The sequence below is a fragment of the Malania oleifera genome, chromosome 1 (assembly GCF_029873635.1).
Source record: "Malania oleifera isolate guangnan ecotype guangnan chromosome 1, ASM2987363v1, whole genome shotgun sequence".
NCBI classification, from domain to species: Eukaryota; Viridiplantae; Streptophyta; class Magnoliopsida; order Santalales; family Ximeniaceae; genus Malania; species Malania oleifera.
The window spans coordinates 131,628,886-131,654,861 of record NC_080417.1 but is presented as its reverse complement, the minus strand read 5'-3'; the positions used below and the strand labels follow the sequence as shown (position 1 = coordinate 131,654,861).

The 25,976-nt window shown below is 36.1% G+C and overlaps 1 protein-coding gene across 5 annotated transcripts; it reads left to right on the top strand.

The window, feature by feature from the left end:
• The first annotated feature begins 232 nt into the window (after positions 1-232).
• LOC131154903 (probable E3 ubiquitin-protein ligase ZFP1) lies at positions 233-21,653 on the top strand. Of its 5 annotated transcripts, none has more exons than XM_058107735.1 (7): positions 272-500; positions 14,992-15,082; positions 15,170-15,874; positions 16,325-16,725; positions 16,871-16,969; positions 17,190-17,357; positions 21,151-21,653. In XM_058107735.1, exons 2-7 carry the CDS (start codon positions 15,022-15,024, stop codon positions 21,295-21,297), a joined length of 1,581 nt encoding a protein of 526 aa, XP_057963718.1. In that variant the 5' UTR covers positions 272-500; positions 14,992-15,021; the 3' UTR covers positions 21,298-21,653. The 5 variants fall into 5 exon arrangements, with proteins under 5 accessions (XP_057963706.1, XP_057963727.1, XP_057963718.1 ...); XM_058107753.1 differs by having other exon boundaries at positions 326-500; positions 19,992-21,653; XM_058107723.1 differs by having other exon boundaries at positions 233-500; positions 14,992-15,874.
• The last annotated feature ends 4,323 nt before the right edge of the window (positions 21,654-25,976 follow it).

Below are 25,976 nucleotides of genomic sequence, written 5' to 3'. Positions count from 1 at the left end.
CGAGATCTAGGGGGGAGGACGCTGATCCGTATATTTGGTGTTGCATCAAGAGGTTTGAAGGGTTTGTTGGTGATTGGAGTTTCCATGTAATAATAATAATAAAAAAAAATAGAGAAAAAACCAAAATTAAAAAATGGGGAGCCGTGGCGGTGCAGCGTGCGTGTCCCGGACGCCCCGGGCTCTGGTCAGTGACAATACAAAAACAAACGGTCATGAATCGGGTTAACGGTAATTTAGTTAATATAATGATGTTCAAGGGGCAAACATGACAATTCACAATTTTCGGGAACACCGCTTCTATATACGGTGCAGATTATAAGCATTCGGAAAAGGAAACTGAATTTTTTGCGAGAATTCTGAAGTCTAGGGATTCTGACAATAAATCGGGATATCGTCTTTTTATCTGTATCTCTTCAAGTGATTGCAAGAAAGTCCTCAGAAAAATTAAGATTGTCTTGTTGATGATACTCAAAAGCTCTTGATTTGTTCATGTTAGAAAGGTACCCTTTTTTTTGTCCTTTTCTTTCCTTTATGTTTGGACAATTTTGATGTTTTTATTGCATTTTGATTGTTTCCCGAGAAACCCGACGAAAAGAAAGAGATAAAATAATGCATTTCGGAACTTTGATTTACAAGAAGCACGTGAAATTTACGTTGCAGTGAGTTTATTGCGAAGATACAATATATTTGCTGCCGCTTTGTTGGGTATTTTGTTGATGGTTCTTGAATTAGTAATTTTTGATTTGTTTGGAAGGATCAGAGTGAGAAAACGATTTCCCTGCGATGTCTATTTAGTTTTCTTATGCTTTTTGGCGATATGGTTTTTGACGTTTCCTTTGGGAATATGATTTTACGTTGTCCTATTTTGTATATAGTTGTATGTATGACTTCATGATAAAATCTAAGAGCCATGATCGAGGTCTAGGTCCTGAATTTGTCATCAGGCATTTACGTCTCTTCCTAGTTTCTGTTTTTGAAGGTCATGGTAAGATCAGATTAGATTAGAGTTCGGCAAAATTTAATCTTCTTCCATTAATGAAGACGATGTTGTCAGCGTTGATATAAACATCTGTCGCATTGATCAAATAGTTCTTAGTAATGTTTTCACTACTTCAGAGTCAAATCAACCCATCTGTTAGGGTCAACTTGGGGCCTCTTTTTGAGTGCTCTTTGCAGTTCCCCAGCCTACATTTGTGGTGATACAAAGTTTTTTGTGTTGCTGTTGTGAAATCCTGCAACCTGGTTATTTGTTCTGCTCGAAGTAATTGAAAATATCTGGCAATTACTAACTGTGATTATTCAGAATAATAGGAGTGAAAAGCAGCTGTTTCTTGTTTATTTTGGACAGATTCACAAAAGGAGTATACTTGGTGTTTATGTTCACAAGGAGAATCTACTTATCATTTTGATTGAATTTTTGTTGGCATGCTTTTTGGTGGTGGGCTACTTGTCAGTTGTTGGAGATGTTGGATGAAAACCGTGTGAGCAGTTATGCCTTCATCCTCCTAGCTCTTCTTCATGGATTTGTTGCAAGTTTTTTTTTTTTAGTAGGTAGATTGCTTGTGCAATGAAAACTTTGCTATTTGCAAATATATTATCTTGCTTTGGGCATTGAATTGTGATTTGCTGAGAGTTTAGGTGGGGCACCCATGCTGCTATGTCTGCCAATTTTTTTTTTGAATTTGTCATGGACAGGTGGAATGTGCGTGCTTTTTGGTTTCGGCTACTTGAATATCAAAAATTGTAAGCATACAAAAATTAAGGAGAGCCATGGGTGGTTATTTGTAATCATGAGTTGCTTTTTAGTCATGGGAGATGATAATTTTTATGTGGAATGAAGATGAAAGGCAAATTGGGAACTCAAAATAGGCTCACTGGGTAATTTCTTCTTATTCAAATGTTGTAAGAAGGTTGCATGGGAGGAAAGGTTGCATTACAACTTTGAGGATTACTGTCCCCTTCGAAAAACAGTTGGGACGCACCTTGGTGCATGGGTGGGGATTTTATAATGAAACCTTCTATTAGTAAAAAAGATTCTCGTGGAAAGCTCTCTGTTTTGCAGCATATTTGATGGATTCATTTATTTTTGTGCTCTAATAGGCTTTCTACTTCTTGGTAGCAAGTACACTTTGTCCAGTAGAGGGGATAAACTGGTTTTTATAAAGATTGGACTGGCTCCTTATTTCTTTTGGATTGGGAGGAGCATCTATTCAAGACCATTATTAAACTATTGTTCGATGAATCTTGAGGTTAGGGGCTTGATAAAATGAAAGGATATGGTCAAAGGCTGATGGTGCTGGGCATTTGGTGAGAAATTGGTTGAATAGCTTTGGGGTTGTGTTGTACACAAGCTTTGTGATGTAGAACCAACACCCAACAACTATTGTTGGATGAATCTCGAGGTTAGGGGCTTGATAAAAGGAAAGGATACGGTCAAAGGCTGATGGTGCTGGGCATTTGGCGAGAAATTGGTTGATAGCTTTGGGGTTGTGTTGTACACAAGCTTTGTGATGTAGAACCAATACCCAACAACTTTAATATTCTCAATTCCAATCTTTGTGCAAACTATATAGAGGGGGCCTTGCTTTCAATGCTTGGACAATAATGAAACTAAATTAATAAAATTATTCCTAAATGATAAAAAAATACGATAAATAAAAAAAAAACAAAAATAAAATCCTCCTTACTGGCTGCATCAATCTCCCATAGTGGCAAAAAGAACTCGACCTTGAGTTAGACCAAACACATGCTCAAAGCTAGCACTATTGTCCTCGTCTTCATTCCCAAAATATTTTTGTGCATTTAGTGGAGTTCTCGACTTTTCGCTAGTCACAAGCTTATGTATAGGGGCCTTGCTTTCAATGCTTGGAGGATAAGGAAACTAAATTAATAAACTTAATTAAGCCAAATACCAGTTTCCTAATTGATAAAAAAAAAAAAAAAAAAAACGAATAGAAATAAAGTCCTTCTTACTGGCTGCATCAATCGCCCATGGTCACAAAAGGAGCTCGACCTCAAGTTAGACTAAACACATGCTCAAGCTAAGAGTACCGTTCTCATCTTCATTCCCAGAATATTTAAGTGCATTTAGTGGAGTTCTCGACCTTTCGCTAGTCACAAGTGCACATCCAAATACTGCAGCAACATTTTTATTTGTAGGACAATGGCAATAACAATGCCCCTTCTGCCCACAATTATAGAGATCAATTGGGAATCTTTCGAAACATTAGAATCAAGCACCTTGGTTGGGACAGGAGAAGTGGTTCATCTCAAGTGGAAACTTGTACAAGTATCTTTCTAATATTTTATTTTTTTCTAGATTTTGAGCAAAGGCAATAACTTGATCAACAGAATGAACTTTGTAGAGTTATAGCTTGAGTATTTGTAACAATGTATTACATCAATGGAATGATGTATTGGTGTTCATCTTCATCGAAAGGAAATCTAGCAACTAATTTGTGAAACTCAAGCATGTATGCATAAGTTCTTTATCATGTCGGGCAAGGTGCACAACTTGAAATACATCTCTCACTCATAATTGACTGGAATAAATTTGTATGCTATGTAATGTGGATCCTTTGTACGTTAACATGTTCCAATTGGTCATTGGGGCTTGCCTTCAAAGTCTGTTTTGATGAATGAGGCTATGCCACCAAGCGAGGCCCTTGAGACAAAGAGTGGCCATATCAGTGTTTTTTTATTGGCACACACTATTGTAAGTGCATATGTTTTTAATTTGTGAAACTCAAGCATGTGTGCATAACTTCTTTATCATGTCAGGCAAGGTGCCCAACTTGAAATGCATCTCTCACTCATAATTGACTGGAATAAATTTGTATGCTATGTAATGTGGATCCTTTGTACATTAACATGTTCCAATTGGTCATTGGGGCTTGCCTTCAAAGTCTGTGTTGATGAATAAGGCTATGCCACCAAGCGAGGCCCTTGAGACAAAGAGTGGCCATATCAGTGTTTTTTTCTTGGCACACACTATTGTAAGTGCATATGTTTTTAATTTCGAATTGACAAGAAAATAGAATCATGACTCAAGAGCAAACTTCTACACAACTTTGGAGACAATTTGATTTTTCGAAAGCAACAACTTGAGCATAGAGGGGAGCTACCTTTTTTAGATGGTCAATTCTTGGATTTTCTTTTCTGTTCATTCTTTTCACTCATGCATTTGAGTTACTTTTTGAGTGAGATTAAATTGATATGTCACAATCATTTTTTTAGGTGGTTTAGTTTGATTTGATTTGATCCCAATGAACATGTTCCATTTGGGTTTGCATGTACCATTTCTCATTGACTTGAATGAATGGATCCTTTTAGAAGTTCTTTGTTGAAAAAGACTATTCTTTAAATTTCCCTAAGTTGACGGTGAAGCTGATGATCGAGGAGAAGTGATGTAATCTCATTGTTTTAATGAATAGTGACAAAAATGGCAATAGTTCTTTGAGCAAGGCTTGTTGACAGTGATAAATCATTTTTGAGAATCTTGGTGTTGACAATTTAGGGTGGCAAGTGTATGTTATGGGATGAACTCAATGACAATGGCACCAATAGGGCTTTGATTTAGTCAAGATACTTTGGTGACAATGGTGTGGCGTGATGGTGGCATATGTGTTGTGGATGAAGCTTGATTGCTCAGCAAAGCTTCATTCTAGCAAGTGAGGCTCTATGGCAGCAAAGATAGATGTTGACTATTGGCGTGGTTCGACACTGGTGACTCAAAAATTTTTGTAAAGTTATCAAAGATGATTACAAAGCTCTTTGTGCTTGATCTAATGTCGGCAGCAGCAATTTATTGATGAAGAAGATGGAAGGTCATTGATTTGGAAAGGCTGAATAGATTCTAGTGAGCGTTCAATTTGGGGAAGGGATCCCTTGCAAATACACATATTAAAATCATGAAATCAGATCTGATTTGGACTGCAAGATTTCTCTAAGTGTGATTCTTGGTGTTGTAAAAGATGAATTGAGTGGAGATGGTGTAGCATTAAGTAACAACCCACTCACAATCCTCTTAACAGCGACAACCCTGGTGATTTGAGTTGAAATTGCGAACCCTGTCAAGGCAGTTAAATTAGAGTCTTTTTTGAATTCTAATACCATATGTATGACCAACATGCAAAAAGTTTAATATTCTCAACTACGATCTCTCAGAAACTAATAATCTTTAGGCTTAAATTTCTTGGAAGATAAGGAAACTAAATTGAGAAACTTAATATCAGTTTCCTAAATGATAATGAATTAATGACCTAGAATCTTGAATATATAATCTTAATGAAAATACTATAAATAGAAAAATGAAAATATACGGCTGCATCACTTTGTTATTGCCCTACTAAGCTACAATTCTTGTTTGTAGAATGGAGGTTAAGAAAGTGGAATGAGGAAGTGTTTGGTGAGGTCTGCTTAAAAAGCGGGAGATATCAAGCTCATGATGAGAAAAAAATGTATTTTGGAGTTGGAAATGAAAGAGGGAAAAAGCTAGTGTCAAATTCTCAAAGGTGATTGTGATGCAAGAAACTTCTTGGAGGTAGAAATAACATGCTTTGGCTCAAAGAGGCAGATAAGACTCATAACACTCTTTTGACAAATTAGTGAATGCTTATGGTTGGTACACTTAGAAGAAAGAAGTAGAGATTTGTATTGTAGTGTTGGAAGGAGCGATGGAAGATAAGGAAACTAAATTGAGAAACTTAATACCAGTTTCCTAAATGATAATGAATTAATGACCTAGAATCTTGAATATATAATCTTAAATGAAAATACTATAAATAAAAAAATGAAAATATACGGCTGCATCACTTTGTTATTGCCCTACTAAGCTACAATTCTTGTTTGTAGAATGGAGGTTAAGAAAGTGGAATAGGGAAGTGTTTGGTGAGGTCTGCTTAAAAAGCAGGAGATATCAAGCTCATGGGAAAAAAATGTATTTTGGAGTTGGAAATGAAAGAGGGAAAAAGCTAGTGTCAAAATCTCAAAGGTGATTGTGATGCAAGAAACTTCTTGGAGGTAGAAATAACATGCTTTGGCTCAAAGAGGCAGATAAGACTCTTAACTCTCTTTTCACAAATTATTGAATGCTTATGGTTGGTACACTTAGAAGAAAGAAGTAGAGATTTGTATTGTAGTGTTGGAAGGAGCGATGCTAGTATCAAGGATTGGTAGTTTTTATTGAAGCCTTCTTACGGAATTGTGCGGATGGTGGTCTTGCTTATAGGCTTGTACTTTCCTTGTAGTATTAGGGATAGGAAGTCTTTATGGATCTATGTGGATGGAAATCTTCCCTTAAAGTGTTGTACTTTCCTAGTATAGGAAAAGACTCTGCTTTTAAGAGTAGGAGACTATGAAAGGCTGTCCATGACCTTAATGGGGGACATAACTAAGGGATTGAATGGGATGGTAATTTTTTTAAACAAATTTTTTTGAGTAAATTGGGGGATGGTAAAGGAAGAGATTTCTTTAGTGTTTTTGGACTTTGTCAATAATAGGCAATTGTTTATCTCAAAAGTTGAAGTTTGTTACTTTCATTTCCAAGAAAGGTGGTGCTCGCAACATCGAAGATTTTGAGCAAACAAGCCTTATATGGTATTTTTACAAGTTGATCTTTGAAGTACTTGTCAAGTAGTTGAAAAAAATGTGTTGAGATGGCTTACTTCTCATTCCCAAAATGCTTTGGTGGAGAGGAGGCAAATTCTTGATGTGTTTGCTGATGAATATGTGGATTCTAGATGTGAAAATGGTGGCATGAGGGGTCATTGACATTGAGAAAACCTATGGCCATGTATGTGTGTTTGTGTGTTTTTGCTTGTTTGTGTTATGCATTTTTTGCGGAGGTTTGGGGAATTGAGTTTTTCATTTTATTTCTGCTCCGAGAGATGCTCCATCCTTTTAAGTGGTTGCCCAAGAAACTTTCCTTCTTCTAAAGGTCTTGTACAAGGATGCTATTGCGTGTTTTTCCTCTCCTTTTTTGTTTTCTTGGTCATGGGAGCATTTGGTAAGGTGTTGGGTAGGTTTATAGAGGAGGGTGTTATCAAGTTTCCAAAGTTGGGGATGTGGGAGGTATGGAAATGTCCAACTATTTGCTAATTATGATGGTTGATCGTGAATTTGTGATCAAATCCTTGCTTTCTCTTTTGTTATGAGGCATCTTAGGCAGGTAATTTGGGTGAGAGGGAACTTATTCCCATTGGAGCATCTTCTATCGGGAGTTTCAGGATGCAAAATGGAACAAATTGCAATCACCTACTTAAGCTTCTATTTGGGTGATGGAAATTGGGACTGATATTAGTGGTTATTTTCTTTTGAGAATTATGGGATGGAAGTTGGGATGAATTACAATAACCTATTTCAGCATTCTTTAAGTTCGAAGATATGGAAGTTCGGCACATACATAAAACTAATAGGGAAATGTCCAACTATCCACGACTCCACGTCACTTGTCCTTTTTGAAATTTACCATGGTTGATTGTGATTAAATCCTTACTTTTTTGTTTTGTTCTGAAGCATCTTAGGCAGGTAATTTGGGTAAGAGGGAACTTATTCCCTATGGAGCATCTCCTTTCTAGAGTTTTGGGATGCAAATTGGAACAAATTACAATCACCTATTCAAGCTTCCATTTTGGAGCGATGGAAATTGGGACTGATGTTAGTGGTCATTTTCTTTCTAGAATTATGAGAGGGAAGTTGGGATGACTTACAATCACCTCTTTTAGCATTCTTGAAGTTTGAAGATTCGGGTGTTTGGGGTCCCACATACATACAATTGATAGTAAGTTAGCCCAGTTGATAGCACATTGTATTTCTAGGGAGAGGCAGATTACCCTCAGTAAAGTATTATTCTCTGTAGCCTTCCCATCTGTTCTGTCCCTTTTTTCCTGACCCAAAGTTGGTTTTGGGCAAATTGGAGAGTATTCAGTAAATTATTTACAACTGCAAGTACCATCTTGTCAATTATGGAATGTGCATTGCTATTCAATGAGGTGCTTGGGCATTATAGATCATGTTTCGTTGAACCAGTGTCTTTTGGGAATTTTTTTTGAAATTTTTGATGAGGAGGGATGGTTTTGGAGGGAGGTTATTTGTAGCCAAGTAATGTGTGGACAGGAATTGTTGGGTTTCCAAAGCCACAGAGGAAGTCTACTGTCAAAGTTTTTTAGAGGTTTATCTTTTAATTAATTGTTCTATTATGGTGTTGACATCCTAATTTGCCACCATGCTTGGTGTGGGGCTCATTGGGACTGGCAAAAGTTTGATCTTTTGTTCCAAAACTATTATGAGTTTGGGGTGAAGGAAGGAGATGATGGTCAAGCCTTAACAGATTTTGGCTTCTAACCAATTCTGCTCTATTTTATTCTTCTATGACAATGATGCTATTCTCAATGGGAATATTGGTGTAGGTCATTATGAGTATCCTTTGAAAGGCTATTTGAAAATTTAAAGTCCCTCAAGTATTGTCCTTTTTGCTCGAAAAACCACTTGAGATTGTATTATTTTGGATAAAAAGAAACAAAAGAAACAAAAAACTAAATTTAACTAGGAAAACCCTCTTTAAAGCCTTAGCCTTTCCCATCATAATTTTCTTAACACTTCAAATTAGCTAATCCCCTCAGATTCTTCTTAACCTTAGATTTATCACCATCAAGCTGAACTTCATTTCCTCCACAATCAGACATTCGAAGGCCCAAATTATCCTATAAAATCTGAGCTTGAATGTCTTTCCTGAAAATCTTCTGAACTGAGTTGGGCAGTATTCCATCACTAACCTTTCACCCTTTAACTAAACCATCATCTTCAAAAATACGAATCCTCTCCAATCCTCCCATTGGAGGTGTCAGAGCATAAGTCCCCGAGACAATCGTAAGAAGAGCAAAGAATAGCCCTGTTGATCCTGAATGTCATCCAAAAGTATACCCCCATCTCATTCGAAATCACTAGTGCTTATGCAATTATCATCCAAGGCATCCGACCCGCCCCTTTTACCCATGCCAATGCTAACCCTCTCATCAATTGTCTCCTTCACTATATATTGTTATCTTTATTTTTTAATCAAATGAATGTTGTTTCTTCCATGTTTAAACAACTACTTTAGATGTTCTAAATATAATTTGGTTGAATTTACTTTCTTTATGGTAGTATAGAAATTTACTTCTAAAAATATTTGATTTGAGTTTTTCAAAAGATGAGTATATTTTTATACACAAAATGATTAACACTATTCATACTTCTACATATAATATAGAAATTTATTTTTTTAAAGAATGTTTGGTCGTACTTTTCAAAGATTAAAATAGATGTTGTCACAAATGGATTTAAACTATTACTTTTATATATAGTATAGAATTTTATCCCTTTTAGGAATTCTTGGTCTTATTTTCAAAAGATAAGGATATTTTTGTCCACAAAATGATTCACAACATTCATACTTATGTATATAATATAGATTTATAAATATAAAATACACCAATGCTTGAGTGCAACAAAGAATCAAAACAATTCCCAATGTCTCAGTCCAGAAATGATTAACTAAGTAAGAATGCAACCGTTTATCAAACAAAATATAAAGGAATACAGAATCAATCAAGTTAATTGGAAATTTGGAATTTCTCTTTCAAAAAAAGAAAGAAAAAAGAGAATCCTGTTTTGATTTAATTACTTAGGTCCCAAAATAGCACCAATTGGGTGGAGGGAAAATTTTTTTTACAAAGAATTGGTGAGAATCAACCCGAACTTGCCAACCTTTATCCTCCATTCTATCCCACATGTATTCTTCTTTGAGATGTTCCCATATTCATCAAGTGAAGCTGCAGTATCAGCGAGGCGAAGATCTCTCTCATGATAGATGCTGCTGTCTCCTCTGTGAGCCCCCCTTTCTATTAAAAAAACAAAAAAGTCCCACCTGCTACTCTGAGTTGCTGCTGCATCGTTGCTTCACTTATTGACTCTCAACTCTACCCTGAACTCTGTAGTGGTTCTATAAAGATCCCATTTCCTTTGCTCCCACTTTCCCCAACCTCTCTCTCACTCAGTTTATTCTTGCTGGCCTGTGTTACTTTCCAGTGAATACATTGAGATCTTTAGACCTTTATTCTCAGAGCCCATAGATTCACCAACCGCTCTACTTCTTTCTAAACCATGTTGTTGACATTAGAACAATTTTGAACTCTTCAAGCTTTTATGATCTTCATCTTGCACAATGAACTTTGTGAAATAATAATAAATATATACTCAATTTTTATTTTCTTTTCAGCAAACTGGAAGGACAAAATAGCTTCCATGAGCTTGGAGAACTCCATGGGAAACAGCTTTGTGGAAGGTAGATTCACCAATGCTGCTGCCACTGTTAGTGACTTGAATTGTTTGAATTTGTTACCTGTCATAGTCGCACTAAAACTTTGAGAGGTAGGTGCAAACAGAAAAAAGAAGTGATACACAAAGCTAATTGGAGGTTAGGATCACATTCGCCATTGGATTCAATTGAGTGATTTGAGTCTCTCAATCTCCGCACAGAGTATATCCCTATGACTAGTGTTGAGGCTTCGATAGACAGTGTCTGTTCTACAAATTAATTGATATGCCTGTGCATATGGGAGAGTGCGAGCAAGCTTTGAAAGATGAAGGAATTACCAGAAACTGGGTGAAGTGGTTGTAGATTTCCATTTTCCCAGCAAGAGTAACCAACAGTTCCCAGTGCATCCTGTGAACAAAGTTGTTACAAAGTACAACATTGCAGACTTAATAAAGAAAACTATGACTGTTTGGTTTGTAAAGAAAATGTAGGAAAAAAGCAGAAGAAAAAGAAACAGTGAACTTGATGTTTTTGATTTCTTGAGAAAGAAGCAATACCAAATTGAGATAACTTTTTGAGTTCCTTCTATTGATTTACCAGCACTTTGTGTCGTAAAATAATTGATCATGGCAGGGTACAGAATGAACTTGTCAAACTTTTGAATATTGTTAGCATACAAGAGTCAAAATTGAGTTGATTGTTTTATTTTGTTTTCTTTAGTTCCAAACAACACATCGAAATTCTGACTAACTTTTTTTCTTTGCTTACCCCCTTTTGTCTCACTAGCCAGACACAAGATTCAATTCTCAAAACAAAAAGAAAGAAGGGTAAATCCTTCCATAGTTACCACCCATATCTGCACTCCATGTATTATTTAAACAACAACAACAACAGCAACAACAATGATGAGCCTTAAGTGCCACTAAGTGGGTAGGGCTACGTGATTCCTGCCAGGGAAATTCACTTGTGTGAATTGTCCTTGACCATTCTTGCTAGCATTAGATTGATATGGATTGTGGCCAAGGTCTTGAATTTCGATTTCGACTAAAATTTTGAAGCTTCAAAACCAAAAATAAGGAAATTTTGATGGAAATTTTGATCTTAATGTCAATTTTGATTTCTATTTGAAAAAAAACTATGGAAAATAGTAGGAAAAGATGGAATTATTTTGTGAAACTTCAGAAATATATAATAGATAATAATATAAGTTTAGGACTAATATATTACAAGTTAAAATACTTCTACGTTGTGTATGAGGTGCAATAGTTGTAATATAATATGTGTGCTGAATATATTTATTATATAATGTGTCTGAAACCTAGGACTAATATATTAAAAGTTAAATACATCTATGTTGTCTATAAGGTGGAATAGTTGTAATATAATATGTGTATTAACATATTCTGTTAATATAAATGAAATTCATAAATCAATTAAATACCATTTATTATACAAATAAAGATAATTTTGAAATGAATGATTTTAAATAAAATTTTGTTGTAAGTTGAATTTTTTCATATAATTTCAAAAGCCTTTGTAGTAATATTTTGTTTCAATAAAAAATAAGATAAATTCAACAAGAAATTTCACTTTGCATTGAAATCTCACATTTGAATTCCAAGGAAATTTCATTATATTATTAAATTTTGACAAGTTTTGCTTAAATTTTGAGATTTTGGTAAATTCTGGTTGACTTGTTGAAGCTTAGATGGAAATTATATAAGACGTAAATCGATTGCCATTTTGATTTCACGGGTGATGGAAAATGGAAAATTTGACAATTTCATTTAAATTTAAGACCATGATTGTGGCCATTTCCAAACTTGGGTACATCCTCCAATCACCTTGAATGGCAGCATCTTTACCCTACTGATGCCTGTGATATCTATGTCCCCCTTGCCGACATGAACGTGTCTACAACGAGCTTCTCTTGGTTGGACCATATCATTGGGTCCTTCAAAATGAAGAACTTGATGTTCATCAACAGCTCCTAGTGCATCCTCTGAATCAAGTTGTTACCATGTACAAGAGCAAAGAAATAGTTTGATCATCGCCTCCATCAGCAGGAAGTATGTTAGCAAGTGTTTGTAGCAGCTCATTAGAAAATTGCTTTTAGCTCCTCTGGAACAGTGTATCTGTGGTCCATGTATTCTCCAATCGGCATCCTCAGGCTACAAGGCTTCCCACTTTGCAAGGGTAGGGAGAGGGAAGTCACAGTGTACGCACCTTATCCTTGCTTCTATGCAGAGAGATTGTTTCCATGGACTTGAACCCATGACCAACCGGCTACAAAGGAGCAACCTTACTGTTGATCGAAGGGCCACCCTCTATCACATACATTCTCCAATTGAAGAATTAAATTAATATCAACTTCTCAATTCATAATATATTTTCTCTAAACAGCGAAAGATGGAAACAAGTTCTTCACTCCCTTGAGAAAATTACAAGTAAAACTGTGACTTCCCAACCATAGAGCACCCAACCTCATAGCAAAAAAGAACCATCACCAGCCCTCATACACCCCCAAAAAATGTAATCAAAATACATCCAAAAATGAAATTAGCCAAATTATCCCATGAAAAGTTTATAGAAATTTAAAATCATGCCAGGAGAACCAATAATGTTCCATGGATTGAATGAAAATGAAATTAGATGGGGAAATTTGAGTTGAAATGGAGCAAAAGCAACAGACAAAATCAATCCCTAGAGAGATATATTGAGCTCTAGATAGAAAAAATAAAGCCCCAAGATGGTGGAATGAAGTTTTGATTGAAGGATTTCAGGCTGTCCAGAAAAAGTTGCAGGGTTGAAGATTGGAGCCCAACATGGAATTTTGGGAGGGTTTGGGGCTGCAAGGGAATGTCTTTGGAATATATTTTTGGCGCACACGTTCTGTCTTTGAGGAAAAAACAGTTAGGAATGGGATGCCCATTTGTGTGGAAATGTGGTGGAATGCCCATTCCTCAAGGGTGAGTTTGGTTGGGGAGAAGTGGAAAGAAGAGAAGGGAAAAGAGAGAAGAAATACTTTCTCTGCATTTATTGTGTTTGGTTTGCATAAAGAGGGAGAAGGGAAAAGAAGTGGAGAAAAGTGGAGACAAAAAAGGGGAGAAAACGACCCAATAATTTTCCTTCCTAAACTGTAGAGATTCAGAGAGAAAAAAAAAAAGGAAAAAAAAGAGAAGCCAACTGACAAAAAAAGATAGTTATGCCCCTTACCAAATTAAAATATTCCTAAAATGGCAAATCTTATCTATGTTATATTATTTTTATATGGTTTGATTGTTTCTAAAAAATATGGTTGTCAATATTGTGATCATGGAGTTTAATGTACATATAGGTTTCTTCAGCATTTAATAGAATCTTGTGCAATTGGATTAAATGTGAGAAAAAAACTTTTATTTTTATATTGTCATTAAAATGATTATATTCAGTTTCTTTTTCTTTCTTTCCCATTAGTTGAACCAAGCAATTATGAAAAAATAGATTTCTTCGGGTTTCCGTTAAACTAAACATTAAAGAGAGAGATAAGTTCCGCTCTAAATAAAAGGAGTGCTCAGTTTCAAAATAATCAGCATTGCTATCACTAGTAATTAAATGAACTGCAGAAAGGAATCAGGACTGGAATTACAAATCCATTCTAACCTCGATTCCTTTCAACCAAACAGGCTCTTAAAGGTGTAGATGTTCCCCAGGATATGGATTATGTCCCTTATTTATTTCGATTTCTGCTCATGTACAAGCTGGCTGATTTCTTTTCAAAGAACGCATGGAGTGAGTTTCTGCAATATCTTAGAGAAACAAGTTCTGTTCTAAATAAAGAGAGTGCTCAGTTTCAAAATAATTAGCATTGCTATCACTAGTAATTAAATGAACTGCAGAAAGGAATTGAGACTGAAATTACAAATCCATTCCAACCTCGATTCCTTTCAACTAAATAGGCCCTTAAAGGTGTAGATGTTCTCCAGGATATGGATTATGTCCCTTATTTATCTCGATTTCTGCTCATGTACGAGCTGGCTGATTTCTTTTCTGAAAGAGGGGTGGAGGCATGGGGTGAGTTCCTGCAATATCTTAGCTCTATGGTGTTCGAATTGCAGCACCCTTTTGTTTGTGGTTTTCGTTGCTTGTTTATTTTTTCTTTGTTCCTTATCCCCCACAAATAATGATTACAAAAAAAAAAAAAAAAAAGAAATAAAAGGGAGGAGGTTTACGAGACCTGCTTGATTCTGCATGCTTTGTGGGATGTTTGATTTTGGGATACTTTGCTAAGAAGATGAAATGGTAATGATATTTCAATGAGGGTAGGGTTTGTCTTATCTGTTCTTAATTTTTGAATATTTTTGTTGCATTCTCATTTTTGAGCCTTAAGTCAAATGTATTAATAAATTTCCTCATTATGTCCCATGTCTAAAGCTTCTATTGTAAAATTAGTGGAAACTAACCTTAGTTTGTCCCTTTTTTAAAAAAAAAAAACTTTTTTAGTTATTTAATTTTATTATGTTCAATCATCTGATGAATTGAATTCACTGTTCCCTTACTTTTTGCTTTCATTATGTTAGGCTTGTGCAAACAACTGGCTTATATATATATATATATATATATATATATATATACGAAAATTGAACTTTAGTTTGTTAGCATGGTTAATCATTCGCAATTGAGAACTAACTGCACATTGTTTTTTTTAAGAGTAGGGATAAGTTGCAAAAATCAAATTGGTTGACATGGGGCAAAGGAATATACTGTGCACGAGCCAGATGATTGATTTGGGAGTGGATCAGCAAGGTGAGGGTCATCTATATCCTGAGCCACATTTTTTTTTACCAAATGTGATGAACACTTCACGGCCCAGTGTCCATGCAATGCTGCCAGCTTCTGGGAATGTGAGTCTTGAAGCCCATCATTTACCGGAGCATTATGATTGTGCTGCCTTTTATGGGGTTATGCAGTATGCTGGTGCTCAGCATTATCATCCTACTGCAAATATTGATATGGGTGGGGCAACTTCATCGAATTTCTATAATCCTTACATGACACCTTCATCTGGTGCTAGAGTGGTCCCTGTTCCTTTAAATTGTGGGTCTTCTGATCAGTTGCCATCTTTAAGTAATCATGGATTTGTTGGAGTTCCTACAGATGAGTATGGAAGAAATAATCATTTCATGGATGGTGTCAGAGGCTCATGCAAACGTAAGAATGGTGATAGTGCCCGGAATTTCCCGTATTTTAGTGCCTCAGCAAGCTCTAGTTCTTCAATTGCCCCTCCCAATGCAAGGCACTTCGAATCTGGAGCTTCAATGGTGGATTCTGCATCTTTCCCCCTTCCGCAATTCAGGGGTATTGGTAATCTGTCAATTATGGAAGCAGAACCTCAAAGAAGTGTAAGGAATAGATCTGATACTATTGGATTGGATTCTGTTCTGGCACATAACCATAATCATTATGTTCAAGGAAACTATACAGGTCTGCCTTTTCAGCCAGCCAACAACCACTGGTTTGAGCAACAACCGAGCAGCAGTAGTGTTGATGGAGGCACTTCAACTTGGAATCTTACACATGCTTTGCCTTATTCTCATGGTATTCTGTTTTTTTCAAGCTTCTTTTGTGTGTTTGAAACTCATTTCATGCAAAAGATAAACGTTTTTATTTATTAGCTGTTTAAAGTAAGCTGATATGACTGATGGCATTTATTTCTTTTTCTAGGGGATTTGCTTCCTGTGTGTTTCATGTGGACACCATATATATTTTCCCCAAATAAAATAGAGATTGGTTTTATTCATTTGTGTGAATAGTTGCATATTGAATGTATGTATGTATGTATGTATGTATGTATATATATATTCCTTTTGCCATTTTTTTTTTTGATTAATAACTAGGGAAGGGTGGGGATGAGCACCCACTAGGCTTTTTTCTTTTTTTTCTTCTTCTTTTGCTTTGCATCCTCTTTGAAGACTGTCAAAGATTGCTTTAGTGACATTTTGAAACAATATGAAATCTCTCTCTCTCTCTCTCTCTCTCTCTCTGCAGGGAGCAATGTTAGTCGGGGATTGAGAGAAAGTGGGAACTTGGGCATACCGGGATATCCTGAGACAACTAGCACAACACATTTTCTGCCTCCTCCTCCTCCTCCTATTCACCACCAGCATCACAATCTTCATCACTCTCTGGGGCCCATGCAAGGAGTGAGAAGCCATCATCATATCAACATTCATCATCAGATTCCACTGCATTCATATGGACTTCCAACATATAATGCCTCACACGGTGTGGTGAATCCTTCTCAAGATGGTGCAGAGGTAGGGTCTAGGTATTCTGGACCTATGCCACCAACTGGCCTCAGGATATACCGGTCTTCCCGAAGGGGAGCTGTACCTGAGGCAACTCCAAGAAATCGCGAACCCCCTCACTTGAGATTTTTGCCAGCAGATGTAATATTTTCTTCTCTCCATATCTGCTGGTTAGCTTCATTTTTATTATAAAAAAAAATGCTTGTATATTATTTGAAATGATGTTATTGTTATATTGTGGTTCTTGTATATAAATTGGCCAAAATATTTCTGTTGATGTGTGTAGGAAGTAGCCATACTAGAGATCCCTGGCTTTTCTGAAGTAGGGAATATCATTGATCATCATAGAGATATGCGCTTGGACATAGATGACATGTCCTACGAGGTACGATGGGAAAGTTTGATTATTTAATGTTCCTCTAATAAAATGTTTGGTTGTAGTTAAAAATGTATGGACTACTTTCCTCGAAAAATTATAGCAGTATTTGGTAAGAGTGTGCGACTAATATCAACTAGAAGGGCATTTTATTTATGAATATCATTTTGAAAAAAATGGTACCTTTTGAGAAAAGATTTTGAGTTAAAATGTTTAAATTCAACTACAGGAGCTTCTTGCATTGGGAGAACAGATTGGCAATGTCAAAACTGGGTTATCTGAGGAAACTATTTTAAATAATCTGAATACAAGAACTTTTCTTCCTTTTGCAACTTGCAATAATTTGGAAGAGGCCGCATGCATGGATCATGAAACTGATTTCTGTGTTATATGCCAGGTATGTCATCAGTATGACAAAATTTATGTATTAATTGGAATGTTTGAATTATGCTCAATTGTCCCCATTATCCCTCTCAATTTAAAAATATAATAATTTTAAAAATTAATGTTTTAAAAGGCGAAGGCGTAAGGCGAGGCCTTTTACCCTCTGCGAGGCGAGGCGTAAGCCTTAAGGCGTTGAGGCGTAAGCATTTTGGGACTGTATTTTTTTCAAATAATTAATAAATAAAATTAATTTATATATAGTAAAAAAATGAGAAAATTTTTAGAATAATGGAGAAAGAAATAAAATGATAATTTGTAAATATCATATAGGCCAATTTTAGCCAACAAACACAAACAATACATGTTAAAAAATAAGCATGAGTCATAACATTACAAAAAGAAGAGAAAAAACCAAATTAAAGCATCATAATGTCTCATCATCCAAGATTCTAATTTCTAAGAATCTGAATCTAAATCAACAAAGTTTAGAGGGAACTATCAAGATCTTCATCAAAGTCCTCATCTTCATCAAACTAATCTATAGTAGGAGTTCTTCCACTTATAAATTCCCCCTCTCCCACTTCAACATCATCGTCTTCCTCATTTGTGACCAATGTTGGCCTCTTGCCTTTGTCTTGAGTGCCCAGATATTCAATAAAGCTATAGGTTAGGAGATAGGAGAAATGAAGAATTAAAAAATGACTATTGATATGTATGTATTCAAGTTCTCACAATGATCACTATAATTCCTTTTGCTAGGAAGTATAGAATGCAAGCTACCAGAAGCTTGTGTTGCTTGAGCATCATCTCCTTCAAAAGCTACCATGGGCAAAGCTCTAATAGCATCAACTTCTAGGAGATTTTCATCATCAAATGAAGAAGCATCTTTTGGGAGGATAGGTTCTTCCTTCTCAATGATCCATTCATCATCTGAAGCTACTTCCGCCACCAATATTGGATCATAATTTTGTCTTCTTCTTAGATCTCTCTCCCTCAGTTTGGTGTTGTACTACACGTAAACTAGAGCATTCAATCTCTTGTGCTCTAATCTATTTCTCTTTTTCGTATGAATCTACAATTGAGTTTAAGCCTTTTTAGATATTAGAAGATATTTTCATATTTAAGTGAAACGATAATAACATGACATTTTTAAGAACTAAGAACTTGCTCAAATGTGCTCCAATTCCTCTCACATCCACTAGCACTAAATGTCAGGCTAAGAACACGAATATCAAACTTCATCAATTCTGGGGTCTTTGTCCCAAAATGCTTCCACCAATCTGCGACAAAAGAAAAAAACATGTTTAAGTTCCAAGTTATAAGAAGAAACAAGGATAAAGTACCACTAATTAACTAATTTTACTGAAGTATTATTTTTACTTGGGCTTCTCAACATTCTAGAGTCAATAGGCACTCGAGTCCCAAAATCCCCTCTTGCATTATCAAACAAATCCAATTGGGATGTCTACAGCTAGCCTCTTCTCATATCTCAACATTCTATCCAACATTGAAATAGTCCTTTCTTCACTTCTTCACAATCAGAGAAGTTCTCTTTATAACGCAATTGAGGATTTAGATAATATTCTGCTGCATGTAAAGGGTGATGAAGTTGTGTAGTCTATTTATCATCTATTTTTCTCCAAATGGATCCATACTTCTTGGAATTTTTAGAAAAATTTGCAGCAATGGAGTCAAATAGAGCTTCTTTCTATCATTTATCATGTTCTTCATATTATCAGTTATCACCTGCAAAACATTCTCCTCACCAACTTCCTCAACCACCTCATTCATATACGTACGTAAATATCAAATCACCATTTTTTATAGAATCAGAAGCGTCAATGGATTTTAAAAATCATGTACCAGTAGGACTATTCACAAGGAAATTAACCAAGACCCTTGAACACCCATTAGTCCATCCATCCATCAACCATGATACAACATCCATATTCCTTCCAAGCTTTTTTTTGTGCTCTTTCAACTTGCCATCGATGTCTTTGAATTCATCTTTAAGGATCCATGTCCTCATTTCTTGCATAGATGGAGGCTTAAAACTTGGCCCGTAATTAGCAATACCATCTACCATAGCACGCCAATATACGCCATCCATCAAATTAAATGGTAGAGCATTGTTGAACACACAACGGCCAACTTTCCTACACACTTCATTTCTTTCTTCCTTCTTCCTTCTTCCTTCTTCTTTCTTTCATTGAGTTAGAGTGGATTGTTTGGTTGTGAAGATGAAAACTTACTCATTGGACCTCTAGCCCTAGGATTAAGGCCAGTCCCACTGGCTATGCTGCTCAATATCTCCAGCTAATGGAGACATAGCACTCTATGTCCCTCCTCCTCGACCCATTCCAATCTCTTCAAGGAGTTAATTTCTTTTACACTTCTCTTTTTGGAATTTTTCAAGAGCAATATTGCACTCATCTCTCACGTTCTGAGGAGCTTTTGGGCAAGGTTTCATTCCCTTCCTTGTACTTGCCAAATGATGTTTAAATCTTGTGACAGTCCACTGCAAGTTTGATCACAAAATTTGCATCTAAAATATTTTTTCCCAACAACTTCTTTTATGTATTTCCAAACAAAATCTTTTTTCTGCCCCTTTGACTCACCTTCAGACATGTTTTTGTTTATTGAACAGGAACAATCAGCAGCTGCAGCAGGAAATTAAAACTGAAAATTGAAAACTGAAACAAACCAAAAGCCAGTTGCAGCTACCTTCAGTTTTAGAGACAATGGCTCTGGTACGAACAACACTGGAGAGAGTGAGAGTTGAATACTTGAATTAGTTCGAGCAAAGAGACCTCAGACTGAGAAGAAATCTCGAGGCAGAGAGATTGTAGGGGGTTGCAGAGAGAGACGAGAGGCTGTAGAGGGTCGCTGCAGAGAGATGAGAGGTTCGAATGGGTCGTCGGAGAGAGATGAGGCGTTGGAAGGGGTCATCGGAGGCAAATCAGAGGTTGGAAGGGATCGTCAACTCATTGGAGAGAGACGAGAGACTGGAGTATTCGAAGCCAGACGCAATCTTTGAAAGAGACAAGAGCTCCGAAGGGGCTGTCGAAGAGAGACGATATGTCAGAAGGAGTTGTCGGAGGTAGATCAGAGGTTGGAAGGGATCGTCTACTCGTCGGAGAGAGAGGAGGAGCTGGAGGAATCATCGGAGAGATAGGAATCTTGGAGGGAAGAAGCTTCGTCGAGAGAGGGGGGCTTTGATGCTCCTATCAGGCTGCGCTTGTTTTTTTTTTTTTTTCATATATATTTTAAATCAGGTGCTCCCAAAAGGCGTATGCCTTCCCAAATGAGGCGTAAAATGCACAATTTTTTGCCTGAGGCGTACATCTTCTCCCCTGAGGTGTACGCATTTGAGGCTTTATGCCTTTCCAGTTACGCCTTAGGACGTTTTATGCTCAAAATGCCTCAAGGCACGCCTTTCAAATGCCTTTTAAAACATTGTTAAAAATTGTGAATCTCAAAAATGGCGTAGTGCTTTATTTTACTTTCTGGTAGCCTGACATATTATTACACTAACATGTACTGCTTTATGTTTAAAATTTTATCCTTTTTGAATTGTTAGCAGAATGTTTTTATTGGGTGTATTTATTGCCACACTTCCCAAATTTTATGCTTTAGGTCCTCCGTCTCTTTCTGTGTGGGTTTGGGTGGAGTAATATCTAAATCACTTAAGTTGCTTTGGATATTGTATCAGATGAACAGTGGCAACTTTCTGTCCCTTTAATGTTTATTATTATTATTAATGTATTTTGCGTAGCTGACAGATAATGGCATTTGGGATTCTGCAGGCTGATTACAGAAACCAGGAGAGGATAGGAGCCCTTGATTGTGGACATGAATACCATGCTGATTGCTTAAAGAAGTGGTTGCTTGTGAAGAATGTCTGCCCTATTTGTAAATCCATGGCATTAAACATAGAAAGGAAGAATGTATAGAAGAGGGGGAAGGACCTGAAGATGAGGGGGTCATGGTTGGAGATTAAAGGAAAAGGAAAAACTGCTCGTTGTTCTTCCATCGATCTATTTATTCTGACCGAGTTTTTAGTTGGTACTTAAAATGAATTTATATGTATGGTAAACTTGCGGTTATGTGACCAACAGACATACTGCACAAACTATTGTTCTTGGCCTTAAGAAAATGGCTTCGAACTCCAGGAAGTATGCTTTTCATTTGTTCAAAGGTGTGTCATGTTCTGTGTTAACCTGCAGATATTGCCCTAATCTTGTTGATTTATGTAAAAAATATATATAAATATACTAGTGGAATGTGAATAACTCTGTTCATAGTGCAAGTTGATTCCCCATTTTTTTAATTTTTTGTTTCTTGTGGTATAGTTTGATTTTTGTGAATTTTGACGTGTTATAGTTATTTGGAAGGTACATGGTGCTTCAATGCTGGATGTGAAACGCATAAAAAATTAAAATACAAGGAATGCTATATGTTTCTTTAGTTCAGCGGAAATGTCTCTGTAAAGGTTGGCCATGGAAAGCCTTGCCCTTGGGTTTAAGGGTTTAATTGGATGAATGGCTTGTAGCGTACCAAATCATAGGGTGTTCTAAGCATTCGTTTGGTTCTTGCATGTAGTCATTGGTTGCGAATGCCAGGACCCTACATACAAATGTGTTAGCGTAGGTTCAGAAGTTGCCACTGAAAACTGAAGAGTCAAACCTGTCAATAGACTCTATTCCAAACTAGATGAGTTCAGAACAAGCTTTAACATTGAGCTTGGACTTGATTCGACTCCTAGTGGTCATAACTGACTCTTGTGCAAGTCTGAACTTTGTTGTTTGAGCTTTAAATCAACTCGTATTTTTTGGGTAATTTGAGTTCTTGCTAGCCCAGACTCACGTGCCATATGAACCATTAGGTGTTTGACTAATGACGTTTTTAAAGTCTTTATTTTGTCTATTAAGTTTCTCCAGGTGGTCTTACCTGTCTTATATTTGTTCTTCTCTTCCACTTCATGTTTTAGAATGTGCACGACTTCTTTCACTCATGGTGGGGCGAGGACCCCAACTGCATGAGCTTTCTTCAATATGAAGGGTAAGGGGTAATCACTTACATACAGTATAGGAAATTTTTAAGAAGCTAAGCTAAAGGACATTTAGTGAGGAGTTGGAGGAAGCCATTGCTGAGCCATGTATCCTTTGAAGGATATTACTAGGGTTATTTAGAGACACCGCGTGGAGTCTTCACACTTTGTCTCTAATGCTTATGAAAGGGTTGGCAACTAATGGCCTGGAGAGATTTGTGTCAATGAGGATGTTGCATGGGCTAGTTTGAAGTTAAATATTCTAGATTTCTACATAAATTAACCTATATGAAACTAATCATTCTTAGCTTTTCCCAAACTTTTATTAGACCAGTGTTGACTTGCAATAATAATGAACAAGCATATTTTCTAGACTTGAGGTCTGAGCGATGTGAAGTATGTGGGGGGAAAAATTGGCTTCAATCCTCGATGAAGAAGTACAAACCTATCTATATGACCTTTGATAGACTAGGATCGTTACCTTTCTCTACTACTAATTGAGGAGAGGTTGGTGCAAACTAACATGCATTTGATTAAGATAGGTTATATAAGCTTGTTATGATATCATGCCTTTCTTGCTTATTCTATTTTCTAGTTGGTATTGACCTTTTGTGTCACTGCAACTCCAAAGCTTACACGTTTTGATCTCTTGAATACCAAATGTCATATGTTCCAAAGGGTGCAAGTTGAGGAGGAAGAAGAAGAGATGACCTTAGACAAGTCTAAGAAAGAAACAATCTAACGTCCTATTGTTGCCCAAAGAGCAACAGATTAAGGTAAGGAGGGGGATGGAACCCTGAAAATTGGAAGGAAAAGGGCCCTCGGAGATGAGGATGAGGTTATCTTGAAGAGAACCAAGCTTAAGGATTTGTCATATTGTTGGTTAATGAGAAACTAGGATTGCAACGGAACTCAAAGAATTGGGACTTGGGAGGAAGACATCCCTTGGAGATAAGGATGAGGTTATCTCTAAGAGAATGAGACATGGATGTGCGACCTGATGTTGATAATCAGAGATGAAGATATTTGGCCATCCAATGACTAAAGGATGCCTATCAAGGGGTGTCTACCTTGCTTACTCCTTTGGACCCCTCTTCTTTAAGGTCAAACTACCTAGAATTGGGTAGCCCTATAGGTTGTGTCTCTAGAGGTCCTATATCCACACCTATCATAGATGACTTTTCAAGTACGTGTGCCAAGATTTTCTATATTATTTTTTCCTTTCCTTAGTTTTATTTTCTTTTCTCTTTTAACGTTTCATCAATTCTGGGTGTTTTCTTTCTCAATGTTTCATCATAATTACATCCAACCCTAGGTGTTTTATGGTAGTTGACATTCATTATATAAGTGGCTTTAAAAAAGGTAGCCTCTAAGGAGCACCTCTCCTTCTTGGCCTTGATTTTTTCCGTGTGTGCGCGCGCGCGTGTAAGAGAGAGAGAGAGAGAGATTGTTTAACTATTCGTGAAAGCTACAAAGAATATCATTCTAATACATAAGTTAATTTCTTATAGTGACATGAAGGTACAACTTCTAAAAAAAGTTGAAAAGTGTTCTCCAAAAACAATTTCTCCTTATTGCATGAAATTGTGTTTTCTAGACCCAATTTATATTAGAGTTGAAGAAACAATATTTCATATTGACTACATAAAAGTAGTCATAATTTTTTTTTTTTGAATTCATCTAGCAAGTGTAGAAGTCTTTGAAACGAAAGTAAGAGTACATCTTTTCTAGTGGCATCTATCATCGATAAAAATCAAATTTGTGTTTATTAAATATGTTTCTATAAGATTATAAGAAAAAAAATTGGTCTAAAATTAACTTGAAAATCTTTTTGTTAAATGGCAAGTTCATATCTTATGGTGACAACATAACCATCACTATAAGTTGAAATCATATTTCATATTATAAACAAAATTTTGTGACAAATTATGTTAAAGCACAATTCCAACTTTTAGCGATTACTTACACTTTTGTAGAGTATATAAACTTATTTGGAAAAAAATATTTTAAACTTTTATTTGAGACTTTTTGGGAAGGTGTCAACTGTTATGGTGTTGAAAAAAATATATATTTCTTTATGTGGTGATAAATGTAATCATAAAAAGTTGTGTATGTACTATTATTTTTTGTGAAATACATTATTAACATTTGCTTGTTAATTTTTTATTTTATTTTATTACATAGGAACTCCAGCCACCAACAAATCCTTCGGACCCCCTAGTGCGACACTAAACCTACGGATCAACGTTCTCTCCCTAAGTTTCGTTGATCAGGTAAAGTTTGGAATGCAGATACGGCTTCCATGCATCAGTTGGACGTTCGGCCAACCCGACCCCCGGGATACATCTCCATTACCATTCACAGTCCCCACTGGCTCACAGAGTACTCTCACCATCTATGGTCCCCGCTGGCTCATAGAGTAAATTCTCACCATCCATAGGTATCGCTGGCTCCATGAGTGTATCTACCTGTAATTGAACTCCCGATACTTCTTCTTAGGTGCTGATGCCTTTCCACCTCGCCATGCCCGTGGGGGCACATTTGCTTGTTAATTTGGAGACAACATATCTACCTCTTTTAAAAAATGTCACTTTTTTGTATTCTAGAAGAAATTTGTCCTATTAACCAAATTCCTAAGGGGGACATATATCTTCAAAACCAAAGACAACTTATTTTTAACAAAATGACTTTCAACCATTATTTATAACTTTCTAGAAAGGCCTTGTATCTTGCCTTATATGAGGAGTAACTAATTATGCCTTGGTCAAGAGTTTCCAATCAGGTACAAGATTATCTTTCGAGGAATGGTAACAACCTCTTATAAAAATGTAAAGTTGCGTACTATTAATCCTTCATAGTCTGCTCTTTCCCCAGACTCAGCATATGTGAGAGCTTTGTATATTAAACTGTTACTTTTCTTTTTTCTAATCTTTATGACACTATCCATTTGCACATGAATCAATCTATTTATCTATTTAATTTTAAAGCTTGCAAAACTAGTTATAGTTTAATTCCAAATGATAGATATAAACAATACCCAGGGGCAACTTCCAGTAAATCTCAAATCCAAGTACCCAAGTTTAAAAATTCAGAACAAAAACTCAATCTAAGCTTTAGATGGGAATGAGATACTGATAGACATAGAATGTGTGGTGGTCTTTTTGATACCATCATGGCTTGGAAGCATGCTTCTGCTTTTTCTTGAATCATAATTTTCGGTCCTATGCTTGAATTGAATTTCACTTTTGCATTAATTTTAAATATAAAAAAATTTTGGGCCCTCATGTTCCTTCCTTATTGTTTTTTTTTTTTTTAAATTTTTGACTAAAGGAGTGAAAGTTGCCTCATCTGTGAAATTATTTGTGAAATTTTCAAAAGCAGTTCCACTGCTCCAAGTTCAGCCTATATATAATTGATGTCTCAAGCAAATATTTCAAAAGTAGTTCCAAATAATACTTCAAGCTAGAAATTCTTTTTTGGATCTTTTAAAATAGTTGATAATGCTATTTTTAACTCCCTTTACCATTAGTGGGATATATAATTACTCAAGGTTACACTTTTATAATTAATAATAATTTTATT